This window comes from Zeus faber, assembly GCF_960531495.2.
Source record: "Zeus faber genome assembly, chromosome: 13".
Classification (NCBI taxonomy): Eukaryota; Metazoa; Chordata; class Actinopteri; order Zeiformes; family Zeidae; genus Zeus; species Zeus faber.
The window spans coordinates 17,097,890-17,115,322 of NC_137198.1; the positions used below are offsets into that span (position 1 = coordinate 17,097,890).

The 17,433-nt window shown below is 44.5% G+C and overlaps 1 protein-coding gene across 1 annotated transcript; it reads left to right on the forward strand.

Annotated features, from left to right (window-relative positions):
• Positions 1-454: 454 nt before the first annotated feature.
• Positions 455-13,359, forward strand: LOC307238661 (inverted formin-2). The gene is given in 22 exon segments (XM_080011748.1): positions 455-586; positions 3,632-4,042; positions 4,534-4,649; positions 4,890-5,049; positions 5,925-5,958; positions 6,143-6,284; positions 6,749-6,881; positions 7,006-7,581; positions 7,746-7,891; positions 8,004-8,065; positions 8,180-8,282; positions 8,401-8,486; positions 8,598-8,698; positions 8,886-8,991; positions 8,993-9,140; positions 9,248-9,318; positions 9,419-9,539; positions 9,648-9,812; positions 10,427-10,529; positions 10,662-10,814; positions 11,093-12,028; positions 13,029-13,359. Coding segments are annotated over 21 exon segments (3,903 nt in total). The 5' UTR covers positions 455-586; positions 3,632-3,645; the 3' UTR covers positions 13,073-13,359.
• The last annotated feature ends 4,074 nt before the right edge of the window (positions 13,360-17,433 follow it).

Consider the following 17,433-nt stretch of genomic DNA (forward strand, 5'->3'; position numbering starts at 1 on the left):
TCAATATGGTCCACAGCTTTTAACTCTTTGAAGGCATTCCCACGATGTCCATAGCCTGCTGCAGCCAGGTGGGCCTGTTTTAAATTGCACTTCGACTTGTTATCTCTTGTGATTTTAGTATGTATTTTTTATATATATATATATTAAAAAAATGTATTGTATGTATGTTTATTCTACTTTGCTTTAATATAATGTATTTTCTGCTTATGCAAATCACTTTGAATTTCCCTTCTGTAGGAAGTGTACAAATAAACGTGGCTTGCCTAAAATCACCCACAAAACTATGGTGCGTGCGTGTGTTTTTGTGCTCTGGTGTGTGTGCGTGTGTGTGTGTGTGTGTGTGTGTGTGTGTGTGTGTGTGTGTGTGTGTGTGTGTGTGTGTGGAGGGGGGCGTTCCAGTTGTGTTGCGCGCGTCATCGAGCTGGGTCCACCAGCCTTACCAGTGCGTCCGTCCGGAGTGCTGGACATCACAGCCGTCGGAAGGTGTCGGATGGTGACTGCTGGGGGCGCCGGCGCCGGGCGGGAAAACGACTCGCCGGGAATCAGGGCACGGGAATTTTCTGAATTATTCATGAGAAGAGATCAGGTGAGACGCGCCCTCCGGACAGGCGCGCTCAGCGGCGAATCGATCCCGACGTCGCGTGTTAATAAAACCGTTAGGCTCGCGGTGAAACGGGACATCTGTTGGTTTGTTCCCCCTCGGTGTGTGGCGGGGACATGTCATCGGCGGAGGCTGCCGGTCCATCCGGAACGTGGCACCTTGTCTTTTTTTAGTCCGATCGTATTGATGTCCGGGATAAATCCCTGTGAATAGGCGGTGATATACAACATTTAATGGTTAAACGTTATTTATAATAGTATAATAGTATATCCTCAACAAAAAAAAAAAAAGCCTACATTTGTTCAACTAAAGACGCGAGCTTTGAAATACGCGAGTTATATCTTCACTTGATCGGGAATTGTTGGGAGCTTTCTGCGGATAGACCCGGAATAGAAAGCCAAGCCCGCAGTGAAGCGCCGCTCATTTCAGGAGAATATTCTTGTTGGAGCGTGAAGATGTTCCCCGCTCCTTTTAAATAGGCGACACATGAATGAAACGACTTCCACATGGGTTCTTTATTATTTACGCCACTGATGTTTTTTTCAAGCCGTCAGAATATCAGGGTTATGTTTACAACAGGATGGATGTACTGATAAATTATGTCGGGCGGTTGTTTGTTTATCGCAATTTAGCCTCGGCCTATTATATTAGAAGCTCCACCGGATGGGAGGGTCAGTAAGGCACAACTACACTGGCTGCGAGGAAAATCGAATTGTATACAGTATACAGTGTATATTGTCCACTTCCTTCTTCGTGTGGAATCTGACATCCCAGGGAAAATGAAAATAAATGCACTTATGGAGATTCCATTAACTGTTCCAACAGACTATGGCGTTTGTCTCCACCAATCAACCATTGCTTGTTTCTTTGGGCATTACTGCTTAAAGCCACATCAATGCAAGTGGCTTCCAATAGTTCTGAATTATCCGCAATGTATTCTAATCCCATTACATCTCACAGCGGCAGGGAACATTTTTAATGAAGGTTCTACGAGGGGGCTGTGAATGTGGGCTGCCTCCCCAGAGGAGGGAGGAGCGCGGGCCCGCCCTGTGCACAGAGAAGGTTCGTCCTCTCTGCTTGTGTCTTGTCAGAGGATCACACCAAATGTCTCCTCTGAGAAAGTCGAAATAAATATATTTTGCTCACCAAGCGAAGCATTCACATGACGAGAAACGAAAGTAACATTACGTAAAGCTGTTTTTTTGGGGGTTTTTTTGCCTCAAGTTGAGCTTCCTGTCCCAGGAAAGTCCTTCCCTTCCTTCAGAAGGGGTGTTTATCTGTTTCCCCCACACACACATACACACACACACACACACACACACACACACGCACACGCACACACACAAGCACTCATTTTATGTTTATGTGTCCAAACTTGCACAATTTACTATTTCCCGTATTTGACAGGATAAGATTTGTTGATTCAGAGGACTTTGGGGATTTTTTTTTAGGTTTAGTGTGCATTGCAAAATGTATCTTATTTATTGTTTATCGTAAATTTTTAGGTTTATTTTATTTATTTATTTGTTTATTTTTTTATTTGTTTATTTTATTTATTTATTTTTGTGTGTTTATTGTATGTTGCTATTTCTTTATATTCTTTGTTACTTTTTAGGTTTATTGCACATTGACGGGCTAACAAGTGTATTTCTTCTGACTGAAATGCTTTCTGTTAGGCTGTAGGATGGAGGCAGTGAGGCACGGTGCATTCTCTTTTGTGGCGAATGAACAGAGTTCTTTGAATTGGGTCGGGAGTGACTGTTGTCAAAAAAAAAAGGGCATTGTCTGTCTGCGCGCTGCCACGGTAACGCTGGTTGCTCTGCCAGCAGGAGTCTGACCAAATCACTGCAGACGAAGCTGACAAATAGCTCACCAGAATGTGAGAGCAAAGACAACAAGGATCCGCGTCGCATTGACTTAACAGATCACTCCACCAAATGCAACTCATCTGCTTTTGTTTCCTTTCTGTAAAAGAGGTTTTTTTTTTTTTTTTTTGTTTTTTTTTAATCAAAATTCATTGTGTCAAAGAACCTTGATAAACCAGGGATACCTGAGCAGGGCCGTGCGTTATTTACATGCAGACTGACTGGGAATCTACAACCTTCTTCCAGCCTAAAAGGGCCTGAAAGCCTTAGAGCTACGCCTCGCTTGTTTATGTTCATCATCCAGCGTTTCATTTGTATAACTTAGTCCTGCCAAGTGTGGAACGGACAAGGGCGAGGAAACCCACGGAAACACTCACATAGTACCGTGGCTGGCCCACCTCATATTTTAATTCCAGTTTTTCCAGTATGAATGGGTAGCAACCGTCAAAGTAGACGTTGCTGTGGACTTTAAAGGTTGTGTGGGTGGATCAGAGGACTGAGACCGCAAGAGAGCAGTTAATACTGTGATTGGTGTGTGCATTCACATCCAAAGTGGCGTAAGGCGTGATCAGGGATTTCCACGTCGGGGAAATGTTTCCATCGCTCGGTAACATCATTGTGTCAGTTATCTGCAGCTCCTTCACAGTAGGTGCACAATATTGCAACGGTGCCGCACTCTGGGTCTTGGTATTAAGAGTTCAAATATCAATATGAAACTAAATAGGTAATTAGAATGTATTGACGTTGGAAGCTCCAACCTGACCAGACAACGTTGAGCTCGGCTTTGTGACGAGTGTTGATTAGCTGACAGTGGATTTCTTTTCTCTGAGGACGGGATTAAGTTTGGATATTTTGCCAAGGCTTGCAGTGAACAGAGTGCTGACATATCTTTCACACCCACAAAATGCACTGCTATCATTTCCTATTCTGCATTCCTCTGATATACGCTTATTTTGGTCTAGTTCATCCGGTCCGGATACCACTCCTGTAATGGGTTTGCGGACTATAGTAAGTTGCTGGTTATCAGCTAAAACAGGCAACTCCTGCATCGCCCAATGACAAACACCTCCAAACACAAGAAGAAGAGCATGATATTCTTCTGAAAATGTTGATCATGACAATAAACTTGGAATCATCATTCTTTTTTTGTTTTTTTTGGCTACAGCTCCTCTAGCCATCATGTCGGTGAAGTCGGAAGGGAAGAAGAAGTGGGCTGCGGTCAGGGGGCGGCTGGGCTCTTCCCAGGACTCGGACAACCAGCAGGAGGCCAACCTGGAGAGCGCCGACCCCGAGCTGTGCATCCGCCTGCTGCAGGTCCCCAGCGTGGTCAACTACTCCGGGCTCAAACGGCGCCTGGAGGGCAGCGACCAGACATGGATGGTCCAGTTCCTGGAGCTGAGCGGCCTGGACCTCCTGCTGGAGGCCCTGGACCGCCTCTCGGGGCGGGGCTGCTCCCGCATCGCCGACGCCCTCCTACAGCTCACCTGTGTCAGCTGCGTGCGCGCCGTGATGAACTCGTCGACGGGGATCCACTTCATCGTGGAGAACGAGGGTTACGTCCGCAAGCTTTCCCAAGGTTGGACAACTTGTCACCGCTCCGAGAGCTCTCTGCCCAAGAGCCTTGTCACTCCAACAAACACGGTGCTCTGTCAAAAGTGAAGTTTCCCTTTGCAGCGGATACTGTACCTCTAACTCATTATGTCTCACATTGGTACTGGTTTACTGATAACCACTGATAAACACGAATTCAAACAAGAGGCCATTCAAATATATATATATAATGGAGAAAAGAAAACGTGATGGGCGATTTTATGATATATGATCCAGTAGCGATCTCTGAATCTCAATCCAACCCTAACCCCAACCCTAACCCTAAAAAATGTATTGTGACAGAGTGTCCGAGTGGACATTGGATTTTTTACGCCCTTTACACGTACTGGCCAAATACACAACAGCTCATCTTAAGGGGGCAAAGTTCAAGCGGTGACGTCTTCAGTGATACTGGGAAAGTGTTTCCATGACCATTCTATACATCCAAGGTGGCTTAATGTTTACATCTTTCTACAGCTCTGGACACCACGAACATCATGGTGAAAAAGCAGGTGTTTGAGCTGCTCGCTGCCCTCAGCATGTTCTCCACAGAGGGGTATCATCTGGCACTGGACGCACTGGACCACTACAAGGCAAGTAGTCATCTTGACTTACATCGCTCACATTTAGCTTCATTTATTGAAAAACATGTTGACCCTTTATTTGTTTTACTTCACACATCATACAGTATGTGTTTATCGGATTGCGTGTGTGGCTCAAGCCTGCCCCCTGGTGCTGGTATGCACCAAGTGATGTCATATCAACACAATCACATTCCTGCCCGGATGACATTTGCCCCCCGATAACCTAAAGTGTGTCATTTGTCCCCTCAGGGTGTGAAGACCCAGCAGTACCGCTTCAGTGTCATAATGAACGAGCTTCAGGCGGCAGACAACGTCCCATACATGGTCACTCTGCTCAGCGTCATCAACGCCGTCATCTTCGGGGCGGACGACCTCCGGCGGAGAGATAAGATGAGGAAGGAGTTCATCGGTACGGCTCCCCGTTAAGGCTCCCGCTCAGCGATTTGATCAGAAATTCACATCGTAATCAACCTCACGCTGTGTTCAATTGTTGATGCTAAACGTCCTTCCCTTTGGGCGAAACGTCATGGGAATACGCAGCGAGGAAAATGGGACATCGTTGAGAGGTGCATTACAAATATCTCTGTCAGTGGGTCCCTCTAAGAATAACTCGAATGGCCTCATTCTAAATCTGCATACGCACCTGAGCGTGCACTAAATCTCAAATGTGTAAACCTGTAAACATGCATCCACACTTTTGTTTTTTTTAAACAGACATACTTGATCTTACTTGATTGAAAATAATCGTTTGCAAAAACATCACACTTTGTATTCTCATGCTCTGTGATTGAATCTTGAGTGACTACGTGTGACACTGTTACCGACGGGATATTTTGTTCCTGCTTGATTTGCTGTTCTCCATGTTTGAAGCTCTCTTTGAAATCCAATACAATATAATAAATATCCTGTCTAAAACAGAGTGACAGGGAAACCCCGAAAATCCATTTTGCCCGATAAAACTATTTGAAATTGTATTTAACCTTATTTAAATGCGATTCAAATGTGATTGTACATATAAGAACAGGTGATTTAAAGGGCATATTTTTCAAATACAAGCATAGATCTCGTGTTAGAAACGATAGTATAAGCCTTTCATCATGATCAAAATGTCCTCCAACACCTGAGTGATTATTTAGGCCACGCCTACTTTGTAATGGCACACCTGATATCATACTGATGCAAACATACAGTACATACAACCTGCTTAGCCTTTTGACAGATGAAGCTCCCAGAAATGTGGTGTTTTTGAAATTGAGGACTGTGTTTTATTGCTGTCAATTCCAGGACTTCAGTTGCTTGACATCCTGCCCAAATTGAGGTGAGCCTTCCTTTCCTCATCTCTCTTAGCAGAGAATGTCTTAACTCATGAATAAAAATAGGCATTCTTTTGGGCAGTAGGTGTTGTGAGTAGTGTTAAATCATTGAGGGATTGAGACTGCTCTTCCTTTCCAAAAAGCTGTGGCCTCCCCTAATTTCTGATCTACTCCCTCCGTGGTGCACAGGGAGGAGGAGGATGAAGACCTGATTATTCAGTGCGAAGCCTTTGAAGAGGCGATGGCCGAGGACGAAGAGGAGCTCCTGCGAGTCTACGGGGGCATCGACATGAGCAATCACCTCGAGGTCTTCACTACGCTCTTCGCTAAAGTGAGTAGGGATCCCTATGATGTCACCTCTGACATGATGTCAGTGACTCTGAGCGCTGCCACTTCAAGGGGACGCACTCCGCAGGAAGGCTTGACCATTGGCAAAGTTCAATTTCATTTTCTTAAAGAGTTGTTTTGTTGTTTTTTTTTTGCAGTCATTTCCCTACTGTTGTTTGCTGTCTTTGTTTATTGTAAAATGAAGATATTTTCATGTTGAGGTACAATTTTGCATTTTTTAATGCTGATGGTGGGAAATTATAATCTAAAATGTCTCAATATACGACATTGGAAACAATGGGGGGTGTTTTAATGCGAAGAAGTAAAGCTTATGTTATTGAGCTTGTAGTTCTGACTCTGGGATGTTGCGATGTGCGTTCAACTCTGTGAAATGTATCTCTCAATGACATCCATCGTTGTGTCTTCTCTCGCTCCTCTCCCCTGTCTGTTCCTGCTGCGCGTGTCCAGGTCAGCAGCTCCCCTGCTTCTCTGCAGCTGCTGTCCATCCTCCAGACTCTGTTGCTGCTGGCCCCGGAGCGCTGCGATATCTGGCAGGCCTTGGAGATCCTCACCAACAGAGCCGTACTGCTAGCGCAAGACTGTGAGTTAACACGACGGTGTCGGCTGTATACGTTCTCTTTCGGCCAATAGCCACAACATACACCAGTCGAAGTGGACGTCTGTCCCGGCAGTCATCGTTCTGTTTGTGTCTGTCTGCTCTCCAGCTCAGATGAAGTCCTGCGAGAAGATCCTCCAGCGCATGATGTTCACCAAAGCTCAGAGTGGCGTGGACCATCACGAAGTGGACAGCGGGCTGGTCAGGAAGGTGGGCAAGGCTGTTCAGACCGACCTGACTGTCGGCGACAAAGAGAGACTGGTCAAAAGTCCCACCGCCCCTCAGTCTCCATCGACCGCCTCTCCGCCGGCGTTGCCCCCACATCCCGCGGAAAATCTGCCCTCGGGCACCAACCAGTGCCCGCCTCCTCCATCCCCGCCTCCTCCTCCACCCCCTCCACCGCTGCCTGGCATGGTTGGTGGACCCCCACCACCGCCACCTCCGTTACCTGGGATGCCACCTCCCCCACCACCGCCTCCTCCCCTACCAGGGGCTGCCGGTGGGCCACCACCGCCACCACCCCCTCCCTTGCCAGGCATGGTTCCCCCCCCACCACCTCCTCCGCCTGGCATCATAGCAGCTCAGAATGTCGCCACACTGGGCTGCGCTGCACCTTCCAAGGCGGGTCCCTACCCCACCCTAAGGATGAAGAAATTCAATTGGCAAAAACTCCGCGGAGTGACTGGTGAGTTTTTTTTGTTGTTTTTTTTTGTTTTTTGTTTTTTTTGTTATTTTGTTTGTTTGTTTTTTAACACAATCTTTAAGGTAACCTTCTATGTTCATGGTGACGTTTCTGAACAGTAGGTGGTTGTGAGCCGATTTCCTGAGATGCTCTTCTCTCACACACAGATGGTCACTCCATGTGGGCGTCGGCTCAGAAAGACGCTCCTCCTCGGGAGCCAGACTACAGCAGTATCGAGCAGCTGTTCTGTCTCCCAGTGACCGAGCACAAAGACAAGGGGGCAGCTGCTCCTGTCAAGAAGGAGCCTAAAGAGGTGTGCTCAGCCAGCCCTTGACACGGACCCTCGCTGTCACGGCACAAACCGTTGTTGTTATCAATGCCGAAATAATCACAATGCCTTCCTAATCTCTCCTGTTTTGCGATAGATTACCTTTATTGATCCAAAGAAAAACCTGAATCTGAACATATTCATAAAGCAGTTCAAATGGTGAGTTGTGCCGCTTGAGTTTTGGGCGGGATGCTGATGCAGCAGTTCATTCCCCTTGTTCAGTTTTTTATTTATTTATTTATTTATTTATTTTTTTGTTTCTTCTCCACTCAGCTCAAATGAGGACTTTGTTGCGATGGTCCAGAACGGGGATCGGACTAAGTTTGATGTTGAGATGCTCAAACAGCTTGTAAAGCTCCTACCGGAGAAACATGAGGTGGGTACTGCTGGCGCGTCATCATCAGGATCCTCGCATGATTATTGACTGATAGCTCCCATTGGAATATTATGTGTGGATGTACCAAAACGAGTCCCTCCCACCTGGCTCAATTTAGATCGAGAACTTGAAGTCTTTCCAAGGAGAGAAGGACAAGTTGGCAAATGTGGACCGCTTCTACATCTCGCTTGTTGCTGTTCCATGGTAAACGGTCCGCTTTCGGTTGACACGGCGTTATGTCGAAACAAATGCTCCATCTATAGTAACAGCTATGTATTCTTCGTGTTCTGTAATAATGTTCTTGCTTGTGTCCAGCTATCATTTGAGGATTGATTGTATGTTGCTGTGTGAAGAGACTGCCTCAGTGCTGGACATGCTTAGGCCTAAAGCCAAGGTGGTGGAGGATGCCTGCCAATGTGAGTGTACACAAGCCTTTCTACTGTATAAGTTTAAAAAAAAATTCCAGTGGTCACCCTCTGCGTCTTTTGTATAAACAGGCAAAGAGCGTGAGCTGCTCGCTGAAAATACACTCACTATTGAGCTCATGGCACCTGTAGTTCTCTGACAAAACAAAATGGAAAAACCCATGAAATATTTCCCCAGCTCTCAGAATAAGCACCCGCATGCCCGGCTTCTGCAGGCTCATCCTGGATGTTGGGAACTTCCTCAACTACGTGAGAATCGCAGTTCCTCACAATTCCAGTTCTGTTTTTTGGCCTCTTTATGAATCCCGCATTTTTCTACCGTCAGGGAAGTCACACGGGGAACGCGGAGGGCTTCAAGATCAGCTCTCTCCTTAAGCTCACGGAGACGAAGGCCAACAAGAGTCGCATCACGCTCCTTCATCACATCCTAGAGGTACGGTCCAATTGCTCACTCCTTTTCAGAAAAATGTTACGTTGTAACTTGAGTTTCGCATCTCACCCTCTTAGGGATTAACAAATTAAGTATGCTATTTTGATCAGGAAGCGGAGCTTAACCACCCGGAACTGTTGGGGTTGCCAGATGATATAGAGATATGTGAAAAAGCAGCTGGGTATAAAAAAAAAAATGCACTATGTGCTTTGCCTTCTTTAATGAGTCATTTCTGTGTGCAAAAAGCAAAGATGGCTAAAAGTTATGCTCTCCATCCACAGTGTAAACCTGGAGTCTATTCAGTCAGAAACCAGTGCCTTAGTGAAGCGACTGGGAGAAGCGGCCAAGAAAGTCTCCAACTCTATGGAAGATGTGAAGCAGCAATTCACCAAAATCCTTGAGGTCACTCAAACTTCTCTGCTTGATCTCACAATGGAGTCAAATATAACGCGTCTGAAATGGTTTCTTTCGGAATCCAAATTTCTTATGCCTTTTTTTTCTTAATACTAGGAAAGTCTGGAGGCATGTCAAGCCTTAGAAGAAAAATTCTCAGAGATTGATCTTAAAAGGAGTGAGTTGGCCCTCTACTTGTGTGAGGACGCCAGTCAGCTCTCTCTGGAGGATCTGTTTGGAACCATCAAGACGTTCCGAGGCCTTTTCATCAAGGCCTTGAAGGTCAGGAAAACCAAAAAAAAAAAAAAATCTGTAGTTGGCTGTCAATTTTGTTTGGACCAGGGGCGCCAAATAGGGGGGGGCATTGGGATTCTTCTGTCCCCCTCACTTTCAGGTATTACGCAAATGGCAACAGTGGCGTCGTTAGGAGTGGGCATCTGGGGCCGCAGCCTTAAATGTTTTTATGAGGAGCCCCCGATCTAAAATAGCCCCGCAGTACCGGCTCTGCGCCCCGATCGCTCCCTCTGACGATACTGACTGTGACCATGGTGCGCTGACGCGCCGACGGTACTTACTGTGCGCACGCGGCGCCAGCGATAGGGCGCCTGTGATCGTTGCACCAAAACAGTGTTTTCATTCTAAATGTAGGTTATTGTATTTTCCTCAGTTTCCTTATGGAACAAAATAAGCACAGTGCGTGATGGGGACACGTTCTCAGTCACTCTACATAAATACACCCCCCCCCCCCCTCCCCCACTGTTTGGCCAGGCTTCCCTTACTTACACCACTGTCTTCACTGTACCGCATCCGTCTGTAATGTCTTTGCCCCACTATTACAAGACCAATTCCTGTACTTGGCAAATACAGTGCAATTCCATTTTCTTTCTCAAATCCAGGAAAACAAAACCAGAAAGGAACAGGCAGCCAAGGCTGAGAAACGAAAAAAGCAACTGGCAGAGGAAGAATCCAAGAGACAGAAAGGGGAGAATGGAAAAATAAGTGAGTTGTCACATTTTCTTTCCCCCCTCTTTGTGCTTGAAGAGAAAATGACCTACTGTGTAACCCGTTCAAACCCAGTGAATTTGGGTGGATGAGTCGGTTTTCACCCTTCCCTCTAATGTCTGTTAACAGTCAAGCGTGGTCTCCTGCCACAGAATGATGGCTGCATCATTGACCACCTCCTAGCGGATATCAGGAAGGGGGTTTGGCTCAGGAAGACGCGGCCCAGGTGCGATTTGGAAAACCTCCCCTCTAGTGAAATGCATAGGGATGCCAGCCAACCTGGTAAGGACAAGAGACCGTGGCCTCCATCTGCAGCGCTTAGCTCTGCGCCCAAGCTACAATGCAGCTGTACATCTGCTCTCATTAGTGCTTTTACGCAGCTGCTTTTCAGTTCGTCTGGCTTTGCTTGCTTTGGTTGCCTGGTCAAGCCGTTGGCTTTCCATACTATTTGTTCCAATGTGGCTCTCGCATGTCAATGATCACTGCCAGTGGTTGTAAGATTTTCACTGCATACGGTTTTTCATATGGCTGCTAATAACGCACTCGCCTCTACACTTTAGGAACCCATGTCAAGCCTGTCAAAGAAGAAGTCGATGCTTTAGCTCCAGAAATTCCGCCCATTATCGTTCCCAGTCAACTTCCGGCAGAGCAACGCAAAGCCGACACAGGCGGCGTGAACGGCTTAATCAGTCCACCCCAAAAACATCCACAGAAACCACACCAAGGCGAGGCAGCTTTGCCTCCCGCCGACATACCCCTAGCAGGACCTTCCATGGCAACGGAGACACCCCTTGCAGGACCTTCCATGGCAACGGAGACACCCCTTGCAGGACCTTCCATGGCAACGGAGACACCCCTAGAAGGAGCGCGCCCGTCACCGAATGGGACGCCCCGAGTGACACCCAAACCATCTCTGAGCAGCCCTCCGCAGCCTTGCCTCTCTAGGGATGGGTCGACACCAAATGAATCTGAGGCCAACGTCTCTCGCAAAAACCAAAGCACACCGATGTTCTCAGATGGCCCCCTGGCAGAGGCCGTCTTGGACAACCACGAAGGCCTAACTGCTGAGAACCTGGTCATTTTGGAGCCAAAGAAAAATAACGAGGTTCAGTTCAATGGTCTGCACGTAGATGCGGTTCCTGATAGAGACACAAGTATAAAGCAAAGCGGTGAAAGTAATATAACGGGAGCTGGGGGAAACAAAATGGGTAGTGAAAAAATGTTGGCGATGGAAACTGAAGGACGAGAGGAAGGTACACAAGAACAGAAAAGAAAAAGCTCTGTTCGGCAAGGCGACGTGCGTAACGAGCGTTCGGGCCCCAAAAGCGGCGAGCCATCGGTCAGTGAGACTCCACGGGGCTACGACGTTCCGGACGGGCTGGATTCGGAAGCGATCGTGTCGTCGGTGTCGGAAGCAGCGCCGGCCCTGGCTCCCCTCCCGCCTGGACCAAAGAAAAAGCAGAAGCTCTTTAGGCGAAACAAAAAGAACCACGAAGGTAATCCACCCACTAACTCAAATAAAGATCAACTTTTGAACGCTCGTCTCTTCCCGTGTGTGAAAGGGAAATCCCCTTTTCTATTGATTTTATTGTATTTTATATTCTATATTTTATATATGTGCTTGGTCTGCGTATTTTGATTTATTCTTTTGAATGACGAAGAGTGTGTAATAAGTGTTACCATTGGTTTGATTTAAGTATATGCTTTTTACCCCATATCATCGACTCCTTGTCATTTTGTATCGGTATTGTCATTTCACCTTTTGATTCTCTATGAAACACAAGGTGACAATGGAACAGGACAAACTAAACATAAAAATGGCTGTGTGTTGCAGTGAGGTAGGTCAAGCCACGAGACGGCAAACACAAAGTACGTCCTAATCCATTAATCCAAATAACACATCTTATCCCTGTCAGACTCCGATCTTTTTTTTTGCATTTTACTCTGAACGCCATTCCTCCTATAAGTCTCTGAAATATCCTTTTTTATTTTGTCTAAACAAAACGGAAGCTACTCAGTGCTCCCCAGTGATCGTCTCTGCAGTATAATGCGGCATTAGAACAATCTAACACCGAGGCCTCATGACCCCAAGCAGATTTTTAACATGTGAAGCTGAGGAGAGGACTGAGTGATCATTCGAGCGCTGTGTCAGTTTTCGGGACCTGTTTTTGTTCTCAAAATCCTGCCGCTCTCAATGTAGCTGTGTAACCCACTAACACCGCACAACCCCATGTGCTTTCCAGTGAACTTTGGTCAGTGTGGCTTTGCTCAAAGGTCTATGCGTTTAAAAAAAAAAAATTTCTGGCAGCCGACTTACCAATTAGAGGCAGATCATAAATTAGTTCCAGTCATTATCATTATCCACAATTTCGGGGGGGTTTACGTGTTTTTTAACAACCAAGTGCCTTTCTGATGTACTTCCGAAAAGCTTTTTGGACTTTTATATATATAATTTGATCCATTCATTGCCTTAACTTTAGTTTTTTGCTTTCCCAGGTGATTCGAGGAAGAGAAAAACGAAAGGAAAAAAGAAAAGTTGAACTGAAAAGTTGAGAAGAGAAATGCAGTCTTTCGTTTCCGGTGTTTTGGAAGACACGACAAAATGAAATGCATCAAATTGTATACAGAAAACAAATATTAATGAATTGTGAGCTTTTTATATAACTAACATTGTTGGTATTGTGTACTTATATAAAAAGAATATATGCTTTGTTTATTTAATTCTGCAAATGTGTTTTCTTTGTTTATATTTAACCTAAATTACCATTTTAAAAATAAATGTTTGACCTTGTATCATGTGCAATGCAAGATATGCCCTTTAATCTTAGTTGCTGTAAAAGAAAAAAAGAATATTTTATTAAAGATTACATTTATTCTGTTTTGTGTTTGTTTTCCTTTGCTTTGTCTTATTAAAGGTCATTTCAGCCCATGTGCCGCTGGGGACCCAAGGACGTACAATGTTGAATTTGGTGCAATTTGGATACGCGACACGTGTAATATTAATCTTCTTCTTTTGGCTGCTCCCGTAAGAGGTCACCACAGCGGATCATCTGCCTCCACTACCTTCTGTTCTGTGCATCTTCCTCCCTTACACCAACCGCCTGCATGTCCTCCCTCACCGCATCCATAAACCTTCTCTTTGGCCTTCCTATTTTCCTCTTGCCTGACAGCTCCATCCTCAGCATCCTTCTCCCCGTGTAACGCTCATCTCTCCTGCACACGTGTCCAAAACATCTCAATCTGGCCCCTCTCATTTTTCCACCAAACTGTCCAACCTGAGCTGTCCCTCTAATGTACTCATTCTAATCCGTTCCATCCTTGTCACTCCCGATGAAAATCTCAACATCCTCAACTCTGCCACCTCCACTTCAGCCACCTGCCTTTTTGTCAGTGCCACCGCCTCTAAACCTTACGACATAGCTGCTCTCACTACCGTCCTGTAGACCTTCCCCTTCACTCTTGCTGGAACCCTTCTGTCACAGATCACTCCAGACACTCTTCTCCACCCACTCCACCCTGCCCGTACTCTCTTCTTCACCTCTCTCCCGCACTCTCTGCTGCTTTGGATAGTTGACCCCAAGTACTTGAACTCAGCCGCCTTCTTCACCTCCACTCCTTCCATTCTCAGTTTTTCGCGGCCCTCCCTCCCACTCAGGCACATGTATTCTGTCTTACTCCTGCTGACTTTCATTCCTCTTCTCTCTAATGCATGCCTCCACTTCTCCAGGCGACAAGTGTAATATTAATAAACTTTCAAGATACAGCGAACTGTGAGCCAGCAGGGGGCGGGGCTTCATGGCTCTGCAACTGAGTCACAAAGACTGTCTTTCCCTGGTGCTCGTCTTCATCCGGCAGTTTCATCTTCCATTGTGGTGCACAGGACTGAATCGTTGACACTTTGTTAAACTGTCGGGGACATTAAACATCACGCTAAACACGGAAAGTCATCTACTCACTTGTCCGCCTTTGCAGCCTCTAGTTGTATTTATACCCGCGCTCTTGTGAACTATTCTCACTCAAACTTTCCAACTTGTATATATATATATTTATATATATATATATATATATATATATATATATATATATATTATACATATTTATATTTATATATATTTATATATATATAGATTTATATATATATTTATATATATTTATATATATATATATATATGTGTGTAACTAAAAGTAAAGTTAAAAAAAGTAAAAGGCTAAAAGTATCTGGAACGGTACAACCATAGTATGCACCACAGACATGGTTGAGGTCTCGTTAGAACCGGGACGTTTTAGACATCTTGTCGTTTGAGTTTGATCAATATCGATGTACATTCTGAGCAGAAATGTAAAAGTCGAAAAACTGTCGTAATTTTACCGAAAGTAGAACAACGTTGAGACAATTAAGACCAAGCTTTGTTTCTCGGAAGTCATTCGCATCCAGCCACTTGCAACACGTAGACAGAGAAAACTATAATCAGTCACAGAAGGCGTCCTTGTACCGCAGGAAGTTCTTTGAAGGAGCCGACCCTTTCTTTTGTGTCCGCACTGCTTGATCCAGGAATGACCATAATTGTTAAAAACACAGTTCTTGAGGGACATTTAAACTAAAGGGCACAAGAGGAATATTCAGTGGCGGAGCCGTAAGTCCGCAGTGATTGGTCGAACGCAAGAAAAATTTGGTACTTCATTTGATGTAAGCATGTCTTCATTTATGCACAATATTGGACCGATCTGGATCAAACTTGGATGAAGGTATGTCGGAACTGCCCCGGATACACTTCATTCGGTATCTGAGTGTGGCTGATCCATGAGATCCACACACCACTGACGCAAGTTTTTCATTACAAAAGCAATAGAGCTCCCGCCTCTTTCAGGGCTGGAACCCTGATAAACATATTTAGTGGAATTCCCCACATAGCCCCGTCATGTCATATCTTTATGACATCACAACTCTCACTCTATAAAAATGAGGAAATGCTGACGTGCATACACACATGTGTAGAAACATGGGATAAACAGCAATAGGACCGTCGTAAAACAAACTTACACAATGTATGCCGACATATATACCCAAAATGAAGTAGAGGAAAAAGGTCAGTCACACACGCACGCACACAGGATATAGTCTGGAACTACAGCTCACATGGGGCCGACCTCAATCTCCGACTGTGCCACGCAATCCCTGTGAATTACCTTGACCTGTACTCTTGGCGCCAGTCTGATCAGGTTGACCACATCCCCTCATGATCAGACAAGGTCCAGCCCAATTTCTCTGCAGCTTAAGTGATCTCCCATTGGTCTTCAGTCTATAGGCCGATGCTAGATCTTCAGCCTGGAAGCGTGTCCCATCAGTGCTCTGATCATAGGCCCTCTTTGTACCTGCCATCATTGATTGCGTTCTCACAAGAAAAGCTGTTGGTATACAGTCTCTCCTGCAACTGGTCTGCATACTCCTGGTCAGCAGGCACTGTAGCAGTATCTGAGGGTAGCTCGTACACCATAGCAAAGTTCGTAGCTAGTAGGCGGGTGTACACTGAGTGGTCTCCAGTGTTGCAGAACGACATGCGATTAGAACCAGTAGCAGTTGCAGGTCCCAGTTTCTTTCATCCTTCACGACCACAAAGGCAACTTGGGGGACGTGGGTGCCCAGGGTGCGATTAAATCTCTCCACAAGACTGTCACTCAGACGGTGGCACAGTGATGTGGTGCAGGTCTTGTATATGGAAAGCTGCTAGAGAAGCTCCGAGAACAGTTGAGCTTAAAGGTTCCTCCCTTGATGAAGTGCAGTTCGGTCAGGACACCAAACCTCACAAATGGTGGCTGCCTCCTGGTGAGGCGCAGCATACTGTAGGCTTCTGGCCTTAGCGAAGTAGTCCACTGGCACAACCACATAGCGATTGCCATGAGGTGTGCAGGGGAGAGGGCTCTGGACATCAACAGCAGCTCGGCCCATCGGAGCGCCGCCTGCTGGAGGGGTGCGCTACCTTGTCCTCTTGGACTTTTTTACGGGCTTTGAAAAGGGGCACCTCTCCCGCAGAAGGTCTCCACATCTCACCTTGCAAGGGATAGTGCTCAGAGCACTATCACTTGCTAACTCTCCTTTCCTGTAGCTGGCTTGGTGAAGGTCACTACAGCATTTTTCACAGACTTCATATTAGGGTGGATGTGGACAGAATCCATGTTAACATCATATGTCTCCCCACAGCATTATTATTATACATTACATACATTATACATTATTATTGTTGTTGTCATTATTATTATTATTAATATTATTATTATTATTATTATTTTTATTATTATTATTATTATTATTATTATTATTATTATTATTATTATTATTATTATTATTATTTTACCTTTACTATTACTATTGTTATTATTATTGTTGTTAATATTATTTTTTATTATTATTGTTGTTATTTTTATTATTATTATTATTATTACTATACTTATTATTAGTAGTATTATTACTATTACTATTGCTATTATTATTATTGTAATTACTATTACTATTACTATTATTATTACTACTTTTATTATTATCATAACTATTACGATTGCTATTATTATTATTATTATTATTTGTGTTATTATTATTATAATTATTGTTATGGTTATAATTATTATTACTACTTTTTTATTATTATTATTATTATTACTATTACTATTGTTATTATTATTATTGTTTCTGTTATTATTATTATTATTATTGTTACTTTTGTGATTATTATTATTGTTGTTATTATTATTATTATTATTATTATTACTATTGCTATTGCTATTATTTTTATATTATTATTATTATTGTTATTATTGTTATTATTGTTATTATTATTATTATTATTGTTACTGTTGTTATTATTATTATTATTATTGTTACTATTGTTATTATTATTATTATTAT